This window comes from Castanea sativa, chromosome 2 (genome assembly GCF_040712315.1).
Source record: "Castanea sativa cultivar Marrone di Chiusa Pesio chromosome 2, ASM4071231v1".
Classification (NCBI taxonomy): Eukaryota; Viridiplantae; Streptophyta; class Magnoliopsida; order Fagales; family Fagaceae; genus Castanea; species Castanea sativa.
This window is the reverse complement of record NC_134014.1, coordinates 22,390,426-22,417,076: the sequence shown is the minus strand read 5'-3', so window position 1 is coordinate 22,417,076 and position 26,651 is coordinate 22,390,426. Positions and strand designations below refer to the sequence as shown.

Below are 26,651 nucleotides of genomic sequence, written 5' to 3'. Positions count from 1 at the left end.
ACAAAGAGTCAACCCTAACACGGTCCATAATTCAGAAAACAGAGTTGCATGGTAAATTTATTTTCATATGAGAATGTGAATATCAACAACAGAAAGTTGGAAATGAATGCTTACTGTAAAAGAAAACTTAAAGCCTAAAATTACAAATAAAACAATGACTTCATGGGCTCCAATTTGAAATCAACATATAGATGTTAGCAATTTAAACACAAAAGTTGAAACCTTTTAGAAACCTTTTAATTCTCTGCAAAGAGCTCTCCTCAAGGATGGATGTCACGTTGAATTACTTAAATATCATTCACAACCAACATTAATACCCACTTTAAGGGCTAATTTTTGAAAATCAACGTGCCCATATACCAAGTTAGCTTTCAACCGCCTATTCTTGCTCTCCCCACTTTCAAGACTTTTTCTCCCCTGTAAAAACTGCATTTGTCTCCAATAAACCCTTTTTTCTTGAGGTAAATTTATAAAATGCATTTCCTTTAAATCCTTAATCTACTTCTTCAAATCAAACCATATGATCAACAAACTAATCTATCAAAAAAATAAACAACTCTAAACTACTCCAACTAATATAAAGCACTTAAAAAAAATGTTATACCCAGTGCACAAAACTCCCACTTTTATGGAAATTAGGAAGCTAGGAAGTCTAACCCCCAAATTTTTTTTTTTTTTTTTTGAGATGCTGATTCCCATACTTGAACCCACGACCTATCGCATTTGGTGGAAGATACTTGCCATTGCACCAAGGCCCAACAAGGCCCAACCTCTTGGTACAATACACTTAACAAGTCTAAACTACTCCAACTAAATACTTCTTCTGCCCAATTATGCTCTGCCCTATTTCACTGTAAGTGTTTTCTTTGTCTCCATATAGCATTTGTCTCCATATCTCATTTTAAGTGTTTCATATAATCCAGCCAAGAGCCCTGTAGCTCAACTAGTGACTCCTAGTGTTTCCAACAGAGACATCTAGGAGTCAAATCCCCCTCCCCTGTTGTTGTAAGTAATTATAAAATTAAAATTAAAAAAAAAAAAGTGTTTCATTTTATCCTCATTCCCTCTTTGATAAGCGTATTATACTAGACTCCAACAAATTAGGCCAGAAGAACCATACAAAAGAAACCAGGTTTGCAAGCATCTTTTTAGATGCAAGGTTCAAATCAAAATTATATAAATCATATAATGTACAAAATCAACGGTATAGTTCAATGATGTAAATGGGACTTTTAAATTTTAGAATTAAAATTACCAAATCATATTAATGAGATCACAGTCAAATTAATATCTAACATCAGAATATCTGGATCCCAAGAAGTTCAACTTGATCATCCCCAAGATTCCTCCTACTCTAACATAGTCTCTCATTTTTACTTAAAAGTAGCTACAAAGGGAAAGAGGTCTACAACTATCACTGTAATACTTATTGAACAAATTTTTTAACTATAACCATTAAAGCCAAAGTTCAAAAATAAGATAAATAAAAAATAGAATTAAATTACCAGAATAATTAGATGACATGTCCTTATAATCTAATATTATAACAAATCATGCAAAGCAATTACAGACTCACAATACAGGTAGACCAGTGCAATTACATGGAAGCAACACCGTCAACAAACAGGGTATTCCCTCTGTTGGTATGGCCCCTGGAAGATGCAAACAAGGACAAATAAGTTTAATACGACTTTCATTTGGAGTTTGAAAATTAAAAATGAACCTTGCCTATAAGTCACTAACCAATTTGCGTTGCTGTTCCTAGGGTTAAAGGTTGGGGCCTATTTTCTGAAGACACAGTGACATTCCTAAATGCAACATCATCATCAAGACCATAGAGCTCCTTTACCTACAAATGTTCAATAATTATGACATGCATTATTTTCAAACAAAGTAATGTAGTAAACAAAAAGGCAGGCTCATAATTTGAGTAGCAATAAAACCAATCAGCAATCACATACAAACCTTAAGCAAAAGCTCATTGACAGGATTCCCTTCAAACCATTCAAATTGTCTGCCACTACATTCTCCCCACAATAGGCCACCCTCACCAAATTCTCCCCAGCGACAAGTGCCTGTCATCAACAATAAGGCAGAAAAGATAAATGTACCAGGTGTTTTCTTTCTGTAATACAAATGATATAGTTTTTATAAAAATGCTTTAGAGAAAAAGTGAACATAATAAAATTATTGTTTGTGACTGTCATAAAGAAAGAAAGAAAGAAGAAAAATTTTTTTTTTTTGCCCATAATAAAAAGTAATTATATTTAAACTAGTCTGGGGCCTATTGGCATCATAAAAAGCATAAAAGCAACTTCCTCCATGCACCACTTACCAAATATCAATTATAAACTAATAAACATGAGACTTAAGCCATGGCCTCATTGATTTGCATAACAAACAACTAACAAATTCGCCTAATTGGCACCTATCAAGCCAAGAATTACTGATATATAATTTTAATATGCCTAGGGTTTGTTTTACAGAAAATAAAGGGGAAAGAAAATTATCTGTGGCAGTCTTATATTTCCCACCCAATTTGTTTTACAAGAACTTTCAAAATCTTGGAAAACAAAGGAAAATGTTTCCAAGATTTTATTCTGGATTCCTAAAGCACTAATGGAAACATACAAGCAAATTAATACGCCTTGAAATATTTTAGGAAGTAAAGTTTGTTAGAAATGGTGAGCACTAATGATTAGAATTCTTTCCTTTTTTTAGCTATCTTGAAAAAATCCATTCCTAACCAACCAAATTGGAAAAAAAAATTCATATATGTTCCTAGAAAATATTTTTTAGGAAAAAATTTTCCATTATGAAAATATTTTCAAGTGAAACAAACAGAGCCTAAGCCTGCATAAAGTGGTAATAGAGATTTTTTTTGTTATTCTTGAATATTGCTTAAAAGATTTCACCTCTTAAGAGACCGAATTAACCCCCAGACTGGTACTTCAGTAACACACTTGCACCACCCCCCCCCCCCCACATAAAAAAATAAAAAATAAAAAAAAAAGAGAGAGAAAAAAGATGTGTAACCCAATTATGGCTCCAAGGAGGAAGAGACAGAGATTATATAACAACATCAATGAGGCCATATTGTGGAAGTTTATATTCTACCTGAAGAATTGTTTCTCAAAGATGTATGCAGAAATAAATGATGGTACCGACAAGTACGAAGCTTGGTAACTAAAGCCTCTTCAGTTAATCCATCCTCAGAAGAATATGTCTTCATAGTCTCTAGGACTAAATTTATGCAATAACCTCTTGCAGACCGAGATATTCCTACAAGTACCATATGTACTACATTAGTAAAAACTATGAGTCTATCAAAGTATTCAAATTATAATAGTATTATGAAGAAAAGTACAGTTATTAGACTGCAGAAATTAAATTCAAATCTCAATAAACTGATAATCAAATAAAATAAACTGCATGTTGCTCTATATGGAAATCAGATAATTCTTTTCAAACTATCCATGAAGAGCCAACTCCAAGTAAAACAAAAATGTTCACTAGACCCATATTTATAATTAAAAGGGATTATATAAAAGAGATATTGCACCCACTTATGGTGGATTAGTAAGACATTAAAGGTCAAAAAAAAGAGAAGAAAGAAAGAAGAGACTAGATCCAACAAAAACAAACCAATTTATGAAGGTTATTGGACTGAAATTACAAATTATGGTAATTTGAGTTTGTTATTGCAAGATATCAGTACATCTTTTCCCAAATGCGAGTACAAAATACCACGTCTTACTGTGGGTTAGCATATCTGGTAACATTTAACTCTGTAGTTCAGGTCTCAACTGCAGTAGCTTGGATAATCATTATGATCAGAGAACTACATAGCCAGAGAACTTCATTGAGGCAGTAAGGTAGATTCTAAGTAACAAATATGGTGTTAAAAGGAATCACTCTATGGAAGTGAATCTTAAAGGCATGGAGGAAAATTGTGAAGGTCTTCTCTCCGAAGAATTTTAAAGAACCATACAAATTTTCAAATAAATTTTGCTAATGGAACCATCCTAGAGCAGGTAAATAAAGTAGTATTTGGCCCACCTAGTGCAGCAAAAGTTACCTAACATGCCATCATTTAGAAAGAAAAATATGAGATACCAATGCAAGTTATTGACCATGATTAAATCATTTCACTCAAATAACTGGTATCTTATAATACACAATAAAGTGTGTTCCACATGGAAAACGATAAGCACGGCCAACTATTAATAGGAAAACCATCATTATAAATCAGGCACCTAAGAAAGTTAGTGATCATGATCAGAACATCGTCATCTTAGTTGACACTCCCTCATCTTGTCCTCAAACAGTTCCACGCACATCCCCTCACAAACACATTAATATTGTTGCACATATTCTACTTCTTGCAACTTGACAATAAACACATACTGTATAAATATGCAACAAAACGGATTGGATAGCTTAAAGCATAATGCCTACTGAAACAATCATTGGACATAAAGACAATTTGTTCATACCAACTACAGGCATTGGTTCTGGAAAGTCAAGATCATGATCGACCCCTACAAGTCCAAATACATATGGACTACCTGGATGAGCATGCCTGAATACTTGAACATTGCAAGTTAGTGCAAGATAAGCATGTCAGAAAAAGTAAATAAAAATAAAGGCATCCGGCAAATAAAATGGTAAGGAAATGTACAACAATTTTCAAACCCCCAAATTAGGAGAATCCTTGGCATGATGTAAATGCACAATCGTCTTAAAATTCTGCCTCAATTATCCAAGTAGTACATTGTTTTGTGATACAAAGAGGAAAAAATGACATAAAATAATGTGGATTTGCATATGTGTCCACTTATTTCTATCTCATTTCTCTTCTTCTTTTTTCCCAAGGCAGCGTAGGAATAATGTAATTTTCCAAGGAACAACTTGAGTTTATGATGTAGGCAAGTCTAGGGAGAAAAATGAGCTAAATGAAATGTGTTTTTATTTTATTTAAGTCCTCTGCAACTTACACAAGGTTAATTTCCTAGCATGTAGATAGTACTATTTATTAAAAAATAAATAACAAAGCATGTAGATAGTACTAAACCAATCAGCTAAAAGTCTTATCTTGTTTAAAGAAACTTTACAGTTTTTTTTTTTTTTCAGATACTGTTTATCTCCTTTGTTGATAATAAGTAACATCTCCAGATAGTGGTTGGAAGATGTAAGTTCAGTTTTTTTTTTTTTTAACATCCAGATACCACAGTAAGTTATAAAGTAATCCCTCAAGAAAGCTTAGAACAAACAAAGAAAATTTTCGATTATGTTTGGAGATACTATGGTCCAAATTAGCTGGTGATAAGATTATCTGTATTCATTAATTAAATCATATTCTTTATTTGCTACTCAAAAATCATTTTTTTATGTATAACCTTTGGTATTCTATCATGTATCTTCCTTCAAAATTTATTCAGATGCTTCCGTTTATTAAAATATAGATAACAGATAATAAGGTCACTCGATCAACTAGAAACACACAGGTATTTTCAGTGGGTGTAGAAGGAGAGGGAGTTAACATATAATCACCAGAAAGAAATATAAGGGAAACATATAAGCACTCCCTTCAGTCCATTGATTTTAGTCAATGATTTGATCAATTTCTTAGTATTAGTAATTAGCTTCCTTCAACAGAGAATACATACTTCCAATTAATATAATCAGTTTACTGAAAATAAATTACAATACAACTAAGAATCTGTAACATTTACATTCTACTTGAAGAATAAACCAGGGCAAAGGAAAGGACAACTGCTTTTTTCTTTTGCCATTGTAAATTTATCAATCACTTCAGCATGAGTACAAACAATGACCAAAAGCCCATAAAAAAAAAAAAAAAGGATATGACATGACAAATCACAGGTAAATTTGAAGCAGAAGTGTTGGCAAGTAATTACCCAGATATAAAACGACCTTTACGAGAACGAGCTTGCGTTGGACCCTGAACTTCCTCCACTATGCACTACAAAGACCAAAATATGGCCATTCAAAAAAATAATCACATAATGAAAAAACCTTCTTTGACATTTGCTTTAATAGGCAAGACAGAACGAAGATCAAACAGATAAGAGAAGAGAATAGGCAGTTTTAGTCCTAAGCGAAGATATGTTCAGCATGAACATGCAAAAAAGTATGACTAATCTACCTAGAACTTAAAAATAGTTGTCCAATTCACAGATATAACCAAAATCTATTGTACAACTAATAGAAAAGAGTGTATTACAAAAAATATATGATAATTTCCTTTTCCTCTTAGGAATATGGAAAGGGTAAAATGTACCATCTCAAAGCTGCTAACCCTAATGTAGCATTTGGTTCAGGGAATCTAATATGTCCCTCGCATCCAAATTCTCAAGATTGTGAGATCTAAGAACTTGGAAGCTCGAAAATATAATAGGCCCATGTCTGGTTTGACTTGGAATCCCCACTTCATCTAGCCTTTTCAAGATTGGGGCGTGTTTGCATTTAGTGTAGAAGTGGAAATTTTCAGTTATAGATTGTACCATAATGCCCTTAGGGGCCTTACAGGTCTTTCTTTCCCATGGAAGAACATTTGGAGGGCCAAGATCCCACGAAAGCTGTGTTCTTTGTGTGGACTACAACCTTTGGGATAATCATGACAATTGATAAACTAAGCAAGAGACATATTTTGTTAGCTGATTGGTACTGTATGTGTAAAGGTTGCGGCAAGACTCTTGATCACTTTCTTCTTCATTGTCTTACGACAACAGATGTCTGGTCTTTCATTTCAATGTTGCTACGGTTAGCTTGGGTGTGCCCAAATCTGTGTATGAGATGTTGGAGAGTTGGCAAAGACAATTTCAAAGCCACAGGATTACTATTGTGTGGCGAGATTTGCCCCTATGTGTTATGTGGCCTCTGTGGTACGGAGGAAATAGGCAGGTCTTTGATGGTGTTAAGCGACTTGCTTATGTTATCAAGGAGCAAACCTTACCGTCCTTGTTTGATTGGATGCTTGCTGTAGGTAACATCCCTTTGATGTCTTTTGTTGATAATATTGACTTCCTTTCATTGTGAGTAGTATTCTTTAAAAAAGGTTTGTGCACATGTTATCATGTGTCATTCTCTTTTCCTTTTCAAATAAAATTTTTACTTCTTAAAAAATATATTAAAAGTCAGTATCTTAAAATAATATTCTAACATTTCTAAATAACACATACAATACCAAAATAATTATTTCAAAATATTGTGGTTTATCAAGACATCATGTCTTATCAATCAAAATTATTTATTTTCTTAAAAGACCAGAACAATTGCAAATAGGAGATAAAAATTAAAGTAAACTATACTTTAATGTGAATATAAACATAATTAAAAAAGAAAAAGTTGAATACATAGCATAAGCATTTGATTAGAAAAAATTTGTATTTACGCTCCGTTTGTTTTAATGGAAAACTTCGTGTAAAGATAGTTTTCTTTGTTTTCCAGTGTTTGATAGTATAAAAAAAGATGAGTCAAAGGAAAACTATCTTTGATCAACATAAAAAGTATGGCTTATTTTTGGAGATTATTTTCCATTAAATTTTTTTGGAAAACAACTCTATCTCACAGCAAGTTAAATAAGGGAAGCTAGGAGGTTGTTTTTCAACTCACTTGAAGTTGCTACCAAACATTGAAAAATGAGATAGTTTTATAGAAAATGCTTTTTAGAAAATAACTCATTTTTTAGAAAACATCATTGTTGAAACAAACAGAGCGTTAGTTAGTTAAAGGACATTAAATTGGGGCTATAATTTTCACTTTAAAGTAAATAGAACTTTGCAAAACCATGGAAATATGGACACCCACCTTTCAAAAAGGAATTCAAATTCACAGAAAAGTGAGGTTTGGTCCCACAAGCATTTAAATTCCCCCCTTGAGCTATTTTTAACCAAACTTGAGAATACTTAGAAATCTTGAGAGGCTTACTAGAAGTAAAGGAAAACTTCATTTGTAGACTTATATATCAAAAGCAAGAAGGTCAACATTGGTCAGTCCACCAAACCAAGACAAGTGTAGAAAGGAACAGGGACATCGGTTGTTGGTTGATAATTAAATGGACCTGCAAAAGAGGATTGTGAAAGATTCTTTGTGCTAAGAGACTGGCCATCAGACTTTTCAACGATCCATCGACTATTGGCCCAAAAATTGAGTGAATTGAGTCAATCATATTTGATATTTGGATACTAAATACCCTCCCTCAATTCTAACTTAAAAAAAGGGTGGTAGAGGTCGGGTGTTGGTAAAAGTGAGGGGCGCACTTAAGCACAAAGGCCTCATGGAGCCTAGGCGCAAAGCGCAAGCGCATGCCTGATTAAAGTGAAGCGCACATTTTTGGAAAATTATTATTAATAAGAAATGCAACAATCAAATGATCAAATTATCATATAAATTGAAATAAATTTTTTTATATAATTCATATAACATTTAGATAAGCCCTACTTTTGCAATTTTAACACAAATATTGCAAGTCAAGTCATTTTATTTTTTTGGATCAGCTAGATATGAGTACTTCCATGTAATAGCCTTTCTTAGATCTCCAATATCCATAATGCCCTATGACTAATTAGTAATATTAGTTAACATTTTAATCACTTAATGACTATAAGTCTATAAGAATTAGTCTGCTATGCTCAACATCAACCACTAAAATAACTAAACAATTACCACAAATATAGTATATCATACTTTTTTTTTTCATGAATGAGCTAAGAATATGAGGACATAGCAATATGGTAATTGATACCATGCAGATATCCAAAAGGGAAAAAGTAGAATAAGAAGAAGAAGCTGGGTGGGTTCCTGTTTTAAGGAGAAAAAATCAAGAAAAAATAAAATAAAAATAGAGAAGAACTAGGAGGTTGTGGGTTTCATGACAAGTTACACTCAAAAAAAAAAATTTGATAAGTTACACTAAAAGTATGTCAAATCAATGGTTTATATCAATAATGTCAAGATCTTATAGTTTTAATTTAGTTTTGGTTTATTTTTTTGAAAAATATTAAAAAGCGCCAAAAAGCACGCTTTGAGCTTTTCGAAAAAGTGCATAAGGCACGCCTAAAGCGCGCTTCTTTGAATGAGCCTAGCTTTTGAGGCAAAAAGTGCTGGAGCCTTGGGGCTTCGCACTTAAGCTCAAAGCGCTTTAGCACGCTTTTACCAACTCTAGGTGGGGAGGAGGTGGTTGGGAAGGATGTCTGTAAGGCTAACTACTTCTTATACACTACTGCTTTCCAATATGATGAGATGGAAGTCCAGAGTTAAACTAATACTTGCATTGATTTATCTGAAATATTTTGTTTCAATTGGAATTTGGTTATCTATCATCTGCGAGGATCGACATGTATCATAGATTGATGTTTCTTTCTTTACTATTAGCTTTTCAAATTTTTTCATTAACAATCCATAATACCAATAAAGAAGAAAGAAACCACATAAAAAACAAACACATGAAGGATAAGTCATGAATATATTCAAGAGCTTATCTCTGCACGACTTGATGCGTGTACCTAAAAATTAGTTACATATTCATCCATAACCCATGACATTGGAAATAATGAAACTTTAGGCTTTATTTTCATTTTCTTTCTTTGGTTTTTACAGTATAAAGTAACTTCTCGGCCACAATACTAAGCCCCCAACCAGTGATGCAGAAAATAATTTTCACTTGCTGTTACCACCACAAGAAGGCATCAATTTGATCCATGCATGTGAAGGAAACAATGCTACATACTAAAGAAAGTTCCTAAATATAATCACCCAAACAAAGGGTTTTATCTCCTTTCAGATTTATGCTGACATAAATTGATCCACAGATATAATCTCATTTGGCGGTCTCATTTCATACATTTAGAACAAGTGGAAAAACAAGAAATAATATTCAACTTCTTATGGATAAAACAGTGTGGATCAACATTCTAAATCAAGAAGAAAATTCCAAATTTACATACAGATATTCGACCAAAATCAAGTTTCGAATCATTGAATCCAATTTAATTATTACCAAATCCCTATCTTTTTGCCTTAATATTAAAAGAGAAATAAAGATCTAATTGACTAGAATAAGAAGCTAGAATCCATTAGAAAATAAATTTAAAAATGCAAACTTTTTTTGGGTATAGGACCTTTGTTTTATGACTCCATAATTTTGGATCACAAACCATAATTGTAAAGTTTTATTTAAAATATTTTTTTCTAATAAAGGTTAGAATAACAAGTTACAAGAATGGGAAAACATGTTCTATTACTATAACAGAAACTTTCATCACAATCCAGATGCCAAGTAACCCAATACAAGAGCATAAGTGCACAACCAAATAAATAGAGCCCAGCCCAAGAGACTAATCTCATATGCCATGAAACAGAAAAGTAAATCTCAATATGAACTACATTCTTTGAAAATAAAATTGAGAATACATGAAGGTAAAAGCATACACCCATACACATATGAGTAGGCAAGATATGATGCTATACTTACCACTGAATACCCATTACGTGTCAGATCATCCAAAGTTTGTCGAAGATTCTGCAATGAAAGCATTTAACCAGATGCAATGAAGCATTGACTAACTATAAATTGGTCAGAATGTATGATTAAAAGCATGTAAAAAATAACCAAAAGAAAAGAAACAACAGTTACATCACAATTGATATTCAGAAGAACTAATCTGACAATTGCAGAATATGATGTTGTTTGAATATTTTGGGAATTTTTTAAAGAAATATCAATTTGAAGTTTTGGGATCTAATCCATTGTACCTACTTTTTCTTTGCAAAAATAAAATAAATAAAATTAAAAATGCAAGAAAGAGCTCAAAATTAAAATTTTGCAACAAATATAGAGACTCTAGTCTCTTATGTTTATAGAGAAGAAAACCAAGTTGCTTATTACTTCACCAATGACATTCGTAGTTGTAAAATTCCAAGGTTGTGTTTTTCATAATTTCAAATTCATTCCAACAAAACATATTTAGGCGTTACACAATCAACTATTGATGTCTCTAGGAGGTTGTACTAAAGGATTGGAATTAATTCCAGCCTTAGTTTTTTTTCCCCTTTTAAGCAGCCACAAATAGAAGACCAAAGCAAGACCTAAGACAAGCTATACAAATGAGAAGGTAATCATACGTGATTGAATATCATTTCCAACTCAACACCCCTGCATTTTTCAAAACAATAACCAGACCACAAAACAACCCCTTGAACATCTCTATACCTGGAGAAAATGACAAAGCACCAAGCAACTAACCAAAACAAAAACAAATAAAAAAATAACAATAATGCACAAAAATTGAATACGAGAGACTGAAGTAATTATCATTCAGAAAAGAGAGAAGATAATACCACAACAGGGCAACCAGCTCTTGGAATACTATCTGAACGCAGACCACCAAATGGGTTCAAGCCTGCATATTCAACAAGAATACAAGCATCTATTCCAATGGCTTCATAAAAATCTCCAACCTGAAAACACAATTGACTAAAGATAACAATATGGTAGAAATGCAAAACTAAATATTCAGTGAAGCAAAAATGCACCCTATCAATCAACAAATAGAAGGGAACCTCCTGAGGATCAATAAGAATAACTTGAAGGAGGAGGTGATAAAAAATAAAAGGGGGGGGGGGGGGGGGGGCCGCCAGGGGGAAGAAAATAGCCATACTCTGCATAGCAAAACTTCACGGGGAAACCTTGACTTGAACTGCAATATCTCCGAGTTGAGCGTTCCTTCTTTTAGACTAAATTGGGAAAAAAAAATTATGTGTTAGTTTTATTTTGAAGAAAACCATCTGGGATGCTTTAGAGAGAGGGAGGGAGTACATAGTTTTTGCAATGACATTAACATCATTGGGTACTATTTTATCAACACTCTTCCAGTCATTCCAGGAAAGACAAGCAGAGAAATTATCATATTAAAATTCTTAACAGTAACAGCACTCTGCTAAAAAGTGGGAAAACAAACATAACAAAAATGGATCCCTAAAAGCACACAATGCCCAGGAAACTAGTGTAAACACAAACTCAGAAATTTACTAATCACCAGAAAACAAACATGCATTGCCAATCTTAAAGGGGAAAAAAATTATTTTGTGCAAAGCTAAATAAAGTATTTATTAAACCAAGTGTGTGTTTGGCGAGCGCAAAAAATAAATAAATAAATAAAAACCTTTTTCCTTTCCTTTTCTACCATACTTTCACCAAATAAGCAATCCGCAATGTGCATCCAAACACACTCATAATAGAGCAAACTACAGGAACATTGGTGAAACCAAGTGTTTACGCTGTCAGTTCCAGCATTTCAGGTCTTAAATAAAGATGAAACTTTAGATGTAAAGCGAAGATCGCAAGAAGGTTTTGAGTTCTAGTTTTTTTTTTTTTTTTGATAGGTAATCAGAAAAATAATATTAAAGATGAAACAAAAAGAGAAAAGTACAAGATGTTAATGATGATGAACAACAAGAAAAAAAAACGAGCACACAACTCAACACAAAGAGGAAGATCAGGAAATTAAGCTAAGGGAAGACATAAACTTAGAGAGAAAAGAACAATCAGTAAAACCCCAACAACGAGACCACTCCAAAAGACTGCGATGATTTAAATCTTTTAACTCATCCAACGTCTTCTCCTTGTCCTCAAAAGATCGACTATTTCGTTCCAACCACACAGTCCACATTAAACACCCTAGAACCAAATTCTAAATGTTTGAATTATGCTTCCCAAGCCACTGATGCCAACAAGATAACAAACCTGCCACCGAACCTGGCATAACCCAATGAATACCGAAAGCCTGAAGCATAAGAGACCATAGGGAATGAGTGACAGGACAATGAAGAAGAAGATGGTCTACTGACTCCCCATCTAGGCAACACATAACACACCAATTAGCCAAAGGGCGACCCTTAAGCATAAGATTATCCAAAGTGAGGATCCGACCATGAGCAGCTATCCACAGAAAGACCGCCACTCGTTTAGGAATCTTTGGTTTCCAAATCCTCTTCCAAAGAAACAAAGAGTTCGAAGCACCTGATAGTAAGACCGGATGTCAAAATTACCATCACCTTTTAGCTGCCTGCAAAGAGAATCTCTCCTCTCACCCCGAGGAATACGGGTTTAGATAAGCTAAAGCAGAGAGTAAGATGCAGCCAACTCCCAATCTTCAAAAGCTCTATAAAACCTCAAATTCCACACTTTAGCAGTGCCCCCTTTTGGAATCCACAAGACCTCAGAGATGTAAGCATCCTTGACCGTTGAGCACACATAGAGCTCTGGATAAAGATCTTTTAGAGAAATATCCCCAATCCACCTATCATGCCAAAAACGGATACGAGTGCCTACCCCCGCTACAAAAGATAGATGCTTAGAAAACCTCTCCCACCCTTCATGAATGCTTCTCCATAGGCCACACCCATGAGTCCTCCTACAGACTTTAGTGCACCACCCCCCTTGACCCTCACCATATTTAGAAGAGATAACTCTCCGCCAGAGATGAGTAACTTCATGACCAAATCTCCACAACTATTTCCCTAAAAGAGCTTGATTAAAAGCAACCACATTTCTTATCCCCAATCCACCCATCTCAATGGGTGAGCATACCTTTTCCCAAGCCACCAAGGATACTTGAATCTCCCCTCAGAAGACCCACAAAAAATTCCTCTGAATACTTTCCAATCTAGCAGCCACAGCTTTCGAAATAGTAAAGAGAGACAAAAAGTAAGTTGGGAGACTAGAGAGGGTACTCTTTATTAGCATGAGCCTACCACCCTTAGATAGATAGAGACACTTCCACCTAGAAAGTTTCTTCTCCATTTTCTCCAAAACAGGATTCCAGATCGAAGCTGTCTTAAAAGAAGTTCCCAACGGCATCCCCAAATATTTCATAGGCAACCTACCCACTCTACATTGAAGGATATTAGCCAATGCATCTAAATTATTCACCTCCCTGACAAGGACAATTTCACTTTTCCCAACATTGACCTTCAAGCCAGTAAAAGCCTAGAAACAAGACAACACCAACCTAATGGACATCAACTGTTCCTTGGAGGCATCACAAAATAAGATAGTATCATCAGCAAATAACAAATGGGAGATACGCACACCAACAGTGTTCACAGCTCCCACATGAAAACCCCAAATAAGATTACACTCCTCAGTCTTCTTCAAGAGCCTACTTAAGACCTCCATTATCAAAAGAAACAAGCGGGGATAGGGGATCCCTTTGTCTCAGCCCACGGGAGCTTCCAAAAAAACCTTCAGGGGATCCATTAACCAAGACTGAAAAACGGACCGAAGTAACGCAAACCTTAATCCACCCCCTCCATTTCAGCCCAAAACCCATACGACCTAGCAAATAAAACAAGGCCTCCTAATTCACATGATCATAAGCTTTTTCAATATCAAGCTTGCAAACCACACTCAAAATTTTGCTCTTCAATCTGCTGTCCAAGAATTTATTTGTAATAAGCATTGAATCCAGAATCTGCCTTTCCCCAACAAACGAATTTTGAGACTCAGAGATGAGATTGTCCAAAATCGCCCTCAACCTATTAGCCAACACCTTGGAGAACAGCTTGTACATACTACCGACCAAATTAATGGGACGAAAGTCCTTAATGTTAACGGCATTACACTTCTTAGGAATTAAAGTGAGAAACGAAGCGTTCATAGACCGCTCAAACACAGAGTGTCGATGAAAGTAAACAAAAAAATCCATGACATCCTTTTTCACCACACTCTAGCATTTGTGGAAGAAAACCATGGTGAACCCATCAGGGCCCGGGGCTTTATCACCTTCCATCTCCCTTAACACATGGAAGACTTTGTCCTTTGTGAACTCCTTCTCTAAAGATAACCGCTCATCCTCTTCAATGCAAGCAAAATCTAACCCATCCATGGTAGGACGCCCCACCTCAGTTTCCTTATACAGCCCTTGATAAAATAGAACTAGCTAAGAGTGAACATCAGACTCATCCTCATAAAGTACACCATCCACCTTAATCCGTTTAATTTGATTAGCATTTCTATGAGAGTTTGCAATCTATGAAAGAACTTAGTATTATTGTCACCCTCCTTCACAAACAAAGCCCGAGACTTTTGCCTCCAAGAAATCTCCTCAAGGGAAGCTAACTGATCTATGTGTCCTTTGAGTTGAAGGCGATGAGTCTGTTCTTCAATTGAAAGACCCACCAACTCCTCTCTCGCATCTAAACCCATCAGCTCAATCGATTGAACGTGAATGTGAGTTATTTGGGCATACCTACAATCTTGCAAGTGATGATCAAGATGTACATCCTAAGATTCTCCAATGCTCTGTGTTTAGATTACATTGAAATCTCCAGGGAAGAGAGAGAGAGAGAGAGAGAGAGAGAGAGAGAGAGATAATTTAATGCATGAAAGTCCTACCCACTTGGCTTAGGCATTGGATAAGGATTAAATAATCAAACTGCAGATCAAGATTACTTCAAACCGGCCCTTTTTTTTAACATAAATCCAAAACCTACCCCATTTTCAAGATTCAATTTCACATTTAATAGCTTATCACCAACCTGCTACACAGCTCTAGTTCAGCTGATCATTTCATTAATTAAAATTTTAAAAGAACAATGTTCCTAAACAGGCTACTTCAATTCTGGACCTCATATAATCTAAATACGCAAATTGAATGCATGACATTGAATATATATATATATATATATATATATATATATATATATATAAAATCAGGAAATAGAAAAGACCCAATCAAGTCTCTGTTTTTCTTTTTGGTTTTCCTAAATCATAAGTATGCCAATGGCAACATTTTTTTTTTTGTTTTTGGAATAAAAAGTGATAATGATCAATTAGGTTTTTTTTTCCTTCTTTTTTTAATAATTGGATAGTCGGGGGGACAGGAGATTTGATTCCTGGATGTCTCCTTTCGAAACATTAGGAGGATCTAGTTAAGCTACAAGGCTAACAGCAGCATTATAAGAGCTCACCTCCCATTTTTCAAGTTAACATCCAAGCCTAGCAAATTGGAATATGTCAGCCTTTTAATCAGCTGGACAGTTGAAGGCTTCCTGCATATCTTCAACCTCTACAATAATGAAACCACAAGCATGAAAGCCTTACTTAAAACTCTCAAGAAATTTCATATTTTAAACGTATTAAAGCAGCAGGACTAATCAAGCAACATAACAAAAATGTATGAACTAGCAAACCTCCTTCCACCATAGTAAGTGAGAAAGATCCTTATCATTTAGGGTATCACTTGATGCTTTAAGCTTCTTGGTGGGTTTTGAGCTTCCCTTCAAAACTTTCTGACCTTTGAAACAATAGATTTGCTCCAATTGTCTGCAGCTGTACCTATTACAACAAAATCTCATGATTTAGATTTTAAAATCAAAACAGAAAAGAAAAATCAGGAATTAAATATTAAATACAGTTATCAGCTATATCACTTAAGTTTTTTCTAGGCAAAAAACATTGTTTCCGTTCCTAAAGTGAGCCTAAACTTTAAAAAGTTCTTTTATTTGTCCCTAAACTATTGAAAATGTTACACTTTTTGTCCTTCTGTGCACTCTTGTTAACTTTTATCCCATGTGTCTAACTAGGTGACACTATTTTTAGCTTTAGAGAATTTGACATGCCTGGCATGGAGCCATAGCAATTACATTTTTTTATTAAAAAAAAAATTACACACATGAGGTGAATAGGTGGCATGAAACTATTGCTCACATGCACATTATGAAAGATTTTTTAAAAGTTTAGGACAAAAACGGAGCCTTTCATTAGTTTAGGGACCAAAAAAAGAAGAAGGCTTTTTTAAAGTTTAAGGACAAAAGGTGTAACATTTTCAATAGTTTATTAACCAAAAAAGAACTCTTAAAGTTTAGGGACGAAAAAAAACTTCGTGCAAATTTTAGGGGCGAAAAAAACATTTTACCTTTTCTAAATTGGTTTTATATCATTAATGATCAACTAATGATTATATCATTAATGGCACATTCTCAATACCCACACCTTGAAACAAACACAAAATGCAAATTTTGAACCAACATGCCTCGTTGAAACAAACACAAAATGCAGGTATAGAAATCACTCAATACCCATTTCTCAACTTCATCTATTGCATAAAATAAAAAAAACAAAGATCATTAATTCCACACCATTTCCATAATTTCCTAATAGAAGTAATATTTTTTATCCACACCCACACCCACACCCAAAAAAATCCCCTATAGATTAATAGTTAGCTTGCAATAAAACACACACACACACACACATATATATATATAGAGAGAGAGAGAGAGAGAGAGAGATTACAGAAGCGTTGGTGAAGGGCGAAATGAGGTGTATGTACGAGCAGGGGAACGGAGCAATAGAGAGAGGGAACGCCACCGGGGGAACGAAACGACGGCGTTTCTAGTGGCAAGCCAGTACATAGTGATAGTGGGGAGTGGAGGAGTTGTGTCTCTGAGCACAACAATTCCTTATCCAATTTACTTGGCTTTTTGTTGTTGCTTCTCAACTGTGTCAGAAATTGGGGAGTTTAATTAGGGTTTTGTCTTTTTCTTTTTTAAAATATTTTATTAAACCCTGGGTTTTTGCTTCCCGCCACAAAAGGGTACAAGGAAAGATTTTAGGAATTGTGTGTTGAAGATTATTTTGGGAAAGTGAAAGGACACGACATCGTCCAGAAATAATGTTGTCGTCTATCTACTATTCTCGACTTGTCAATAAAAATGTAAAAAAGTTGGTCTGCAAAGTTCATGCGAACGCGAGGGAAGGTTAGGGATTCAAGTCTCTAAAATGAACAAAGTTTATAAACAAACTTTGGTGGTTTAACTTTCTCTAAGAAAATGCTAGGAGTCTAGGACTACAACTTGTTACATGTTGAGTTATGAGTAGTAGAAAAAAAGTAGTGGGTACATGAGAGTTCATATTTTTACCACTTACAACTCACCAAGTAACAAATTGTGACAAAAGTCGTATAAATAGCTAAGATGATAGCATTTTTCTTTCACAATTCATTTAACCTAACCAACACTTATTATGTGCATTGCACACATATCAACTTCTTAGAGGAAGTTGAAGTCTAAGGCTGTGTTTGTTTCAGGTGTAAAAAGAACATGGAAAATATTTTACACCATGATGAGTGTTTGGGTTGGTCGAAAAACTCACTCAATTCCACTGACTGTAAAATATCAGCCCATGAGATGTAAAATAAATTACACTTCTAATTTACCTTCAAACCATTTACTCCCATTTTCCTCTTCTACTCAAACCAAGAGAGAGAGAGAGAAGAGAGGAGAACACTTACAATGGAGCACGAAGAGCAGGAGCCACAACAAAATGGATCGAACCACTATGTCGACCCAGTGAACAACCCACCCCGAAGCCAATCGAATCACCATGAGCAACCCACCCTTGAGTCAATTTGACCACCGTATGAACCACCGTGGGCGACCCACGCCTAAATCGAGCCATAACCTTTAGATCAACCCACCATGGCCATGTCGCCAGTACCGCCACCACTACCAAGTCACCCATTAACCGATCTCTCTCTCTCTCTCTCTCTCTCTCTCTCTCAAAATATATATTTAAAATTATAGACATCTATGAGAAGCATTTATAATTGTGAAAAAAAAGTGAAATCGAAATATATCAATGAAATTGGCATAAATAATGGATGCTTAAATCTTTTTTTTTTTTGAATCCATGGCCAAAATAAACGATTTTTCAAAATAAAAGATGATTTTTTATGGAGTGTGTGTTGCTTAACAATGACATGATATCCTGTGGAGCATTTTGCTTAACGATGACATGATATTCATAGAAGAGATCATGTATAAACAAATAAACAATCAAATTTTGATGTATATTTGTAGACACATTTTATACCCGTTAATAAATTTTAGTCCCTAACCCCAAAGATAAGCTTGTCATATGTCAACCAAGGGTGATTAAAAAGTTCACAATAATTTAGAAGTAATCATAAATCAAAAATGCTTAAATCGCTTTGAAATTGATACTGAAAAATGATATTTGCTCACTATTTTGATCGTAACTTTTGATCCACAAAGAATTTTTGAGTGATTTTCATTTCATTGGAAAGTAGACATCTTGGACTTTAATTGAACATAAATTTTGCCTAATTTGGACTTATATTGAGTAAGTTATGACCATTTTAAGTTGGGTCAATTAGGCAGTCCGATTTTCTGGGTTTTAAAACTTCATTTTAAAGCCCAAAACATCATGTTTTGATGTGGCCTGACCCATAGACCCTTGTAACATCCAAAGACAACTAAAAGCCCCCAAAACCCTAATTTTAACTTATAAATAATCGTCTTATGTCTTCAATCAAAATCCTAGCTAGAAAGAGTGATTTTTTGGCCTCCATATTCTCTAAAACTTTTTTTTTCTTTTTTCAAAGCTGGAGGGCAGCCTCCTAGCACGTTTTTTAATCATCAAAAAAGCTCTCTTTAGTTAGTTCTAAGGGAGAAATTTTTTTTCCAAATTTTTTTTTCTAAAAACCTTTTCAAAATCTTTTGTTTTTGAGTTGTGATTACTAACAAATATTGTGTTCTTTGCTTATCTTTGTCTTCTCCATCTAACCTTTGTGATTGTAGGCATTGAGGGGCCGGTTAAATAACATCGAATCTGTGATTCTAAAGCAAGATGAGTCTCTATTCCATGATTTACCACCTTGCTTAATATGATTCATATGATTTTCTTGATATAATTTCTTCATTTGTTATATTTGATGTTGTATACACTCGATTTTGCACCCATAATTTAATCTTAGAAGATGGTTAGAATGGCCATTCATATACCCAGAATTTAGAGTTGCATTACATACGTTAATTTATTCATTGCATATCATAAAAATGATCTTGAGATTCTAAAGGTCGCAACGGTATGCCCAATTTCCAATTTGGACAGTCAGATTGAAAGATATCACATGATTAAGTTTTCACGGTCCGCATGCATTTTGTTTGTGTGGAACCGTTCACGCGTGATTAATTTAAATTAATTCTGATTGGTTAAACAATTAAAATTAATTAAATAATTATGTGATTAGTTGTTGGTTATTGTAAAAAATAAGTCTGCTTGCATGGGGGTAAAGTGGATAATCAAATAACAAAGAAATTGTTGATAATTAAGTCTTTTTAGAATATTTATCTATCAGATAATTATTACTTTATAGACCTGAATATCAAGAAAAAGTGATTAATTTTTAGAATATGAATTAAAAAAGCGTCTATGTGCAATTTTCGGCTAAAAAATGCTCAAAAAAGAGTCCAAATTGAACCAAAATTGAAAAGGAGGCTTAGCACCCTTGTCGATCGGCACATGGCAAGTGCTAATTGGCCCAAATGCGTGGCCTAGCCTAGGAACCTCCTAATTACGATAAAACCTATCTTTTTCAAATTTTTAGAGATAAGGACGTGTTTCAATTCGTATTTGATCTTATTCAGCTTATTTTTCAAGCATCTCAAGCTTATTTTTCAAGGCCCTTCTTTTTCTGACTTCTCTACTCTCCTTACATTAAAGACATTCTAAAAGCCTTGGCTTTAAGAATTTCTTTTTTGTAAGTAAACTATTTTAGACTTCAAAGAAGTGAAAATTTATTTGATTTCTAAAATATTCTTCCATTGAAGGGTACGCTCATACAAGTAGGTATTTAATTTCATTCTTGTATTTATTTTTCTTTTCTCTTAATTGATATGTCGTGTTGTTCATTGCATGGTTTTTGTCAATATGTGTTTGATTAATTATGATCTTGTTCACATTCATATATGGCATGTTTATATGTTTAGTTGGAATTTTCTTTAATATGTTTTAATTATTCTTTAATTTCAAAATCTGCTATTAATCACCAAAACTTTTTAAAAAAACAAAAACAGTTCTGTATTTACATTAAATACAGATCTGAAAATTTTTCTAAAACAAAAATAGATTTGTATTTTCACTAAATACAGATCTGAAAATTTTTCTGGAAATTTTTCTACACAAAAATAGATCTGTATTTTCATAAAATGCAGATCTAAATTTTCATTAAATACAAGTCTGAAATTTTTTTTGAAATAGTTTTCTTCTTAAATAAAAAAACTGCAGATTTTGAATTTTCAAAGAATGAATTAATAGTTAGGTTAAAGCTTTTTTTTTTTAATGGCATTCCATAAATATCATAAAAAAATTTTTCCAATTTTTTTTTTCTAAAAACCTTTTCAAAATCTTTTGTTTTTGAGTTGTGATTACTAACAAATATTGTGTTCTTTGCTTATCTTTGTCTTCTCCATCTAACCTTTGTGATTGTAGGCATTGAGGGGCCGGTTAAATAACATCGAATCTGTGATTCTAAAGCAAGATGAGTCTCTATTCCATGATTTACCACCTTGCTTAATATGATTCATATGATTTTCTTGATATAATTTCTTCATTTGTTATATTTGATGTTGTATACACTCGATTTTGCACCCATAATTTAATCTTAGAAGATGGTTAGAATGACCATTCATATACCCAGAATTTAGAGTTGCATTACATACATTAATTTCTTCATTGCATATCATAAAAATGATCTTGAGATTCTAAAGGTTGCAACTGTATGCCCAATTTCCAATTTGGACAGTCAGATTGAAAGATATCACATGATTAAGTTTTCACGGTCTGCATGCATTTTGTTTGTGTGGAACCATTCACGCGTGATTAATTTAAATTAATTCTGATTGGTTAAACAATTAAAATTAATTAAATAATTATGTGATTAGTTGTTGGTTATTGTAAAAAATAAGTCTGCTTGCATGGGGGTAAAGTGGATAATCAAATAACAAAGAAATTGTTGATAATTAAGTCTTTTTAGAATATTTATCTATCAGATAATTATTACTTTATAGACCTGAATATCAAGAAAAAGTGATTAATTTTTAGAATATGAATTAAAAAAGCGTCTATGTGCAATTTTCGGCTAAAAAATGCTCAAAAAAGAGTCCAAATTGAACCAAAATTGAAAATGAGGCTTGGCACCCTTGTCGATCGGCACATGGCAAGTGCTAATTGGCCCAAATGCGTGGCCTAGCCTGGGAACCTCCTAATTACGATAAAACCTATCTTTTTCAAATTTTTAGAGACAAGGACGTGTTTTAATTCGTATTTGATCTTATTCAGCATATTTTTCAAGCATCTCAAGCTTATTTTTCAAGGCCCTTCTTTTTCTGACTTCTCTACTCTCCTTACATTAAAGACATTCTAAAAGCCTTGGCTTTAAGAATTTCTTTTTTGTAAGTAAACTATTTTAGACTTCAAAGAAGTGAAAATTTATTTGATTTCTAAAATATTCTTCCATTGAAGGGTACGCTCATACAAGTAGGTATTTAATTTCATTCTTGTATTTATTTTTCTTTTCTCTTAATTGATATGTCGTGTTGTTCATTGCATGGTTTTTGTCAATATGTGTTTGATTAATTATGATTTTGTTCACATTCATATATGGCATGTTTATATGTTTAGTTGGAATTTTCTTTAATATGTTTTAATTATTCTTTAATTTCAAAATCTGCTATTAATCACCAAAATTCTTTTTAAAAAAAAAAACAGTTCTGTATTTACATTAAATACAGATCTGAAAATTTTTCTAAAACAAAAATAGATTTGTATTTTCACTAAATACAGATCTGAAAATTTTTCTGGAAATTTTTCTACACAAAAATAGATCTGTATTTTCATAAAATGCAGATCTAACTTTTCATTAAATACAAGTCTGAAATTTTTTTTGAAATAGTTTTCTTCTTAAATAAAAAAACTGCAGATTTTGAATTTTCAAAGAATGAATTAATAGTTAGGTTAAAGCTTTTTTTTTTTAATGGCATTCCATAAATATGTGATGCATGAATAATAGATTTGAATTATGAATATGAATTATCTTTTAAAAATCCTTTTTTTTATCCCTTACAAAACAAATCTGATTTTTACTAACCAAATCTCATTTTTTTTTTTTATCCCTTACAAAACAAATCTAATTTTTATTAACCAAATCCCATTTTTTATCCCTTACAAAACAAATATGATATTCATTAACGAAATTCTATTTTTTTATCCCTTACAAAACAGATCTGATTTTTGTTAATCAAATTTCATTTTTCTCAACTTAAAAAAAAACATTTATGATTTTTCTTTGAGAAGGGGAAATATTCATGTAAGTGCACAATTGTACCCGGACCAAAAAGCAGGTGATGGGCTCAAGCCCAACGAGCCTTATACAATTAAATTTGTAGAGAATAGATTTAAAACCTAGGTTTGGGATGTTGGAAGTTCAATTAACAGGTTAGAGTGCCACAATCTGCGCAAATAATAAACAAGTATGACAAAGAGACCTCCTTGGACGTAAGCCGAGAACGATTTGTATTATATTCTCTTTCTATGCCAAAGCTTACAAATCTTAGTTCTTTTTTAGCTAAGGAGCCGGTCCCCTTCTCGTTCCTCTCTCGTCTCCTTATATACTTCTTCTTCTTCACTGGTTCATCCACGTGTCATACAAATTTTCTCCCTTAGATACTTGACCCATCCACCACTTTCTTGAAGCCTTCAAATAATAGCAGGGAGGTTGAATTTTACTGTTCAGAGGCCATTTGCCCATTAATGCGGTCAGGGAGGTAGATACAGGGCCTTTAATGTGGTGGTAGCAGCCTTTTCCTCAGATATTTCTCACACATCCTTGCTTCTAAAGGGTGCTTGGATCACCCTCTTACCCATCAGTTTTTCCAGAATCCTGCCTCTAACCCTTTTAGCAAGTCTCAGGGTCATTGCCGAGCCTATCCGAGGAGACACTCCTCCTCGAACAACTCCTCGGACCTCTACAGTGTGGACTGACTTGTGGGCCTAGAAGCCTTGATCAAAACAAATTGGTACCAGCCAATCAAGCCCAAAACCCAAACGTTTATTCAGGAGCTTTTACCCCCCACAATAGCCCTTCAAAACTTTATTTTTCCCCTCCCATCCGAGGAGAGAAATAGAGTTTTGAACCGAACAGCACACCTTCCACACACTTTGTAATCTGCTACACGTGTAGGGGTCCTTTCGTTCCCTGAAAATGCCTCTGACGCTTCGAAACCTGGAACACGTGCATCTATGACCGCAAGTTATATCTTGTTCCCCACGTTCAACGGTGGGATACACATCCAATGGCCCAGATTGGCTCTGAAAATTTGAGCGGAATAATTTTAATTTTGAGGTCGCCTTCCGCACGTCAAAACGTCTGGGAACCCGCACCTTCATTTATTCTTTCAGAAATCAATCGCATCTAAGTGTCAATTATTACCTTTTTCTCTCCAGAAGCTCGTGAAGAATCGCATAATCAACTCCCGTAAGTTTTCACTTTTCTTTATTCATTCCTTTTCGGCTTCTGTCCTCGGCCACCATTTAAACCCTTTTCCTTCTTTTAACTTTCATTTTCGCTCCCACCAAATGGGTAGATTTAAGTGTTTAGTAGATACCGACGCTGGTATGGAAGGTTTTAGAGCTAAATACCAAATTCCTGATGACGTAGGCTTAAGATACTGCCTAGTAGAAGCCGTAGGTAATGCTAGGAGAGAGGGAGAAGTCCTCATTCCCATGATCGCCTTCATAGAAGGTGGGATGACCCTTCCCATGAAAAACGTGACCAGTGAATACCTTCGCAACCATAGGTTATGCCCAGACCAATGCACACCAAACATATTTAGAGTCTTAGGTTGTGTCGATGCTCTAAACGAGCAAATGAGTTTGAACCTCACATGGCACGACGTTGTCTATATGTACGAGTGCCATAAATTTAAAAATGTAGGATATTACATCAAATCCAGGTCTAGCATCGTTAGGCTGATTTCCTGTCTCCCCAAGTCCAATAAAGGCATGAAAGACGACAACCTCATCGTCTCAGGAAACTGGTCTGACGGTCCTCACTGCCCAGTTGAATGGGGAGAGCCAGGTGTGATTCCTTAGGAATTAGATTTCCTAACCCATGATTCAATCCCGTTGCCTTTACCGTTTTTAATTTTTATTGCACATTATTACTTCTTGTCTTGATCTTTATCACTAGTCTGACCATGCTCGTCTTCTCGGATGTTTCTTCTCACAGATAAACAACACGTGCGCCCACGTCTCAGCCTTTGCAACGTCGCTGACTTGAACCGTGTCCTGCGCTCTGAAGTCTTCGTTAGTGAAGACCTACAAGTGAGAGCTGCCCACCTGATACTAGGATACAACCCAATATCAGTGGACTTCCAAGAAATTGATAACGCAATCATTGCGGGAGACAAACGACGTAGAAGATTAGACGTGGCATGACCCAGCTTCCTTTCCAACCACGAACTCCCAAACGATCCCTCCATCATCCTTTACACTCGCCCTATCGCTGCGATTCCTCTCTCGGCACACTCCCAAACAACCACCGTCCGAGAAGAGTAAGCGTCCTCGCAACAATCGTTGGATGAGGAGATAGACCAATTTCAACTCGTGGAAACCAAGATACCCTTGAGAGGAGTAGCTTGTCATCCTCTCAGACGAGGAACGCACGCCCGCCGAAACTTCGGGCATACAAGGTCTAGTGATTGCACATCCCGATTCCAGCTCTGAAGAAGAAGATATGGACGCTTTACGGCAGCTGATGCATAAGAGGGGCGTGAGAGTCTCTAAAAAGGGAACGGGTGGGTCGCAAGTCCCTCCGTCCTTGCCACCACCCCCTCCTCCCTCCGATCCTAAGCTTCCCGTTCCGGAGCCTAAGAAGAAGAGGAAGAGTGAGGCCAAGGAGGTAGATGCGGAGAGGCAGAAGAAGCTGAAGCAATAACAACAACAACAACAACAACAACCACAACAACAAAAACCTAGCAAAGGCAAAAGACATGCCTCTTCAGTAGAAAGTGGGGAGAACAGGGACCTCGCCGAGGTATACCGTGCACCGGCTAACTGGTCTCCCGAGCTTAAGCTGGATGGGGCACCAATCTCTTGCCAGTCTAGTATTAGGGCATTCCAATAAGGCCATGCTCTCCACCTGGCCGACACCTTGGAACGTCCCCTTCTTCTACCCAAGGACATGGACGCCCTGGACAAGATGAACCAGCCGCATCTGTTCCTTTCGCTAAAAAGGGACTTGGCCCTGGTGAGTATCTAAGTCTTATTCTCACCTTATTCTTTCATTACACCTTATCGTAAGAAAGATTCTTATGTACTTGAGACTTGCATTACTAATAGTGCATCCATTTTGATATTTCACTACAGGCCATCCAGGAAGTCTTTGCTGCCAAGAAGTGGGTGGAAGATTCTTAGAAGAAGGCTGGACTTGAACTGGAGCTTAGGCAGGAGACCGAGAAGTCCTTAGGCCAAGCTCTTGCGTAGAACGAGAAGCTAACCACACAGTTGGCAGAGCTAAAGAGGGAAAAGGACGGCGCCGAGGCCAGCCTGAAGACAATGAGGACCCAAGTGGAGGGGCAACGCAAGCTTCTTCGTCAAAAGGACGAAGACTTATCCAAAACTCAACAGGAAAACTCCGACCTGAAGAAGGAGCTTGCTAGGATGAAGGACGAGGCTCGTATCTTCAAGGACTCCATGGAGGCCGCGAAGAAGGTTGCTTACAGGGAAGGGGTAGTGGCGATAGAAAACCAACTCACTGAGG

At 35.1% G+C, this 26,651-nt stretch overlaps 1 protein-coding gene across 2 annotated transcripts in view; it reads right to left on the bottom strand.

The window, feature by feature from the left end:
• The window catches only part of LOC142625696 (DNA mismatch repair protein MSH1, mitochondrial), a 30,864-nt gene extending 13,154 nt beyond the window's left edge, over positions 1–17,710 (bottom strand). Inside the window, exons 1-12 of one of the 2 annotated variants that reach the window (XM_075799381.1) lie at positions 17,324–17,710; positions 16,219–16,363; positions 15,997–16,094; positions 11,685–11,760; positions 11,365–11,484; positions 10,499–10,546; positions 5,922–5,986; positions 4,497–4,582; positions 3,118–3,282; positions 1,966–2,075; positions 1,744–1,849; positions 1,577–1,652 (exon numbers count right to left, since the gene is read on the bottom strand). In XM_075799381.1, the coding sequence (XP_075655496.1) occupies positions 1,577–1,652; positions 1,744–1,849; positions 1,966–2,075; positions 3,118–3,282; positions 4,497–4,582; positions 5,922–5,986; positions 10,499–10,546; positions 11,365–11,484; positions 11,685–11,760; positions 15,997–16,094; positions 16,219–16,363; positions 17,324–17,442 (1,214 nt within the window). In that variant the 5' untranslated portion in view covers positions 17,443–17,710. The remainder of the gene's footprint in view (positions 1–1,576; positions 1,653–1,743; positions 1,850–1,965; positions 2,076–3,117; positions 3,283–4,496; positions 4,583–5,921; positions 5,987–10,498; positions 10,547–11,364; positions 11,485–11,684; positions 11,761–15,996; positions 16,095–16,218; positions 16,364–17,323) is intronic. The other variant, XM_075799382.1, reaches the window with a different exon arrangement.
• Positions 17,711–26,651: the final 8,941 nt, after the last annotated feature.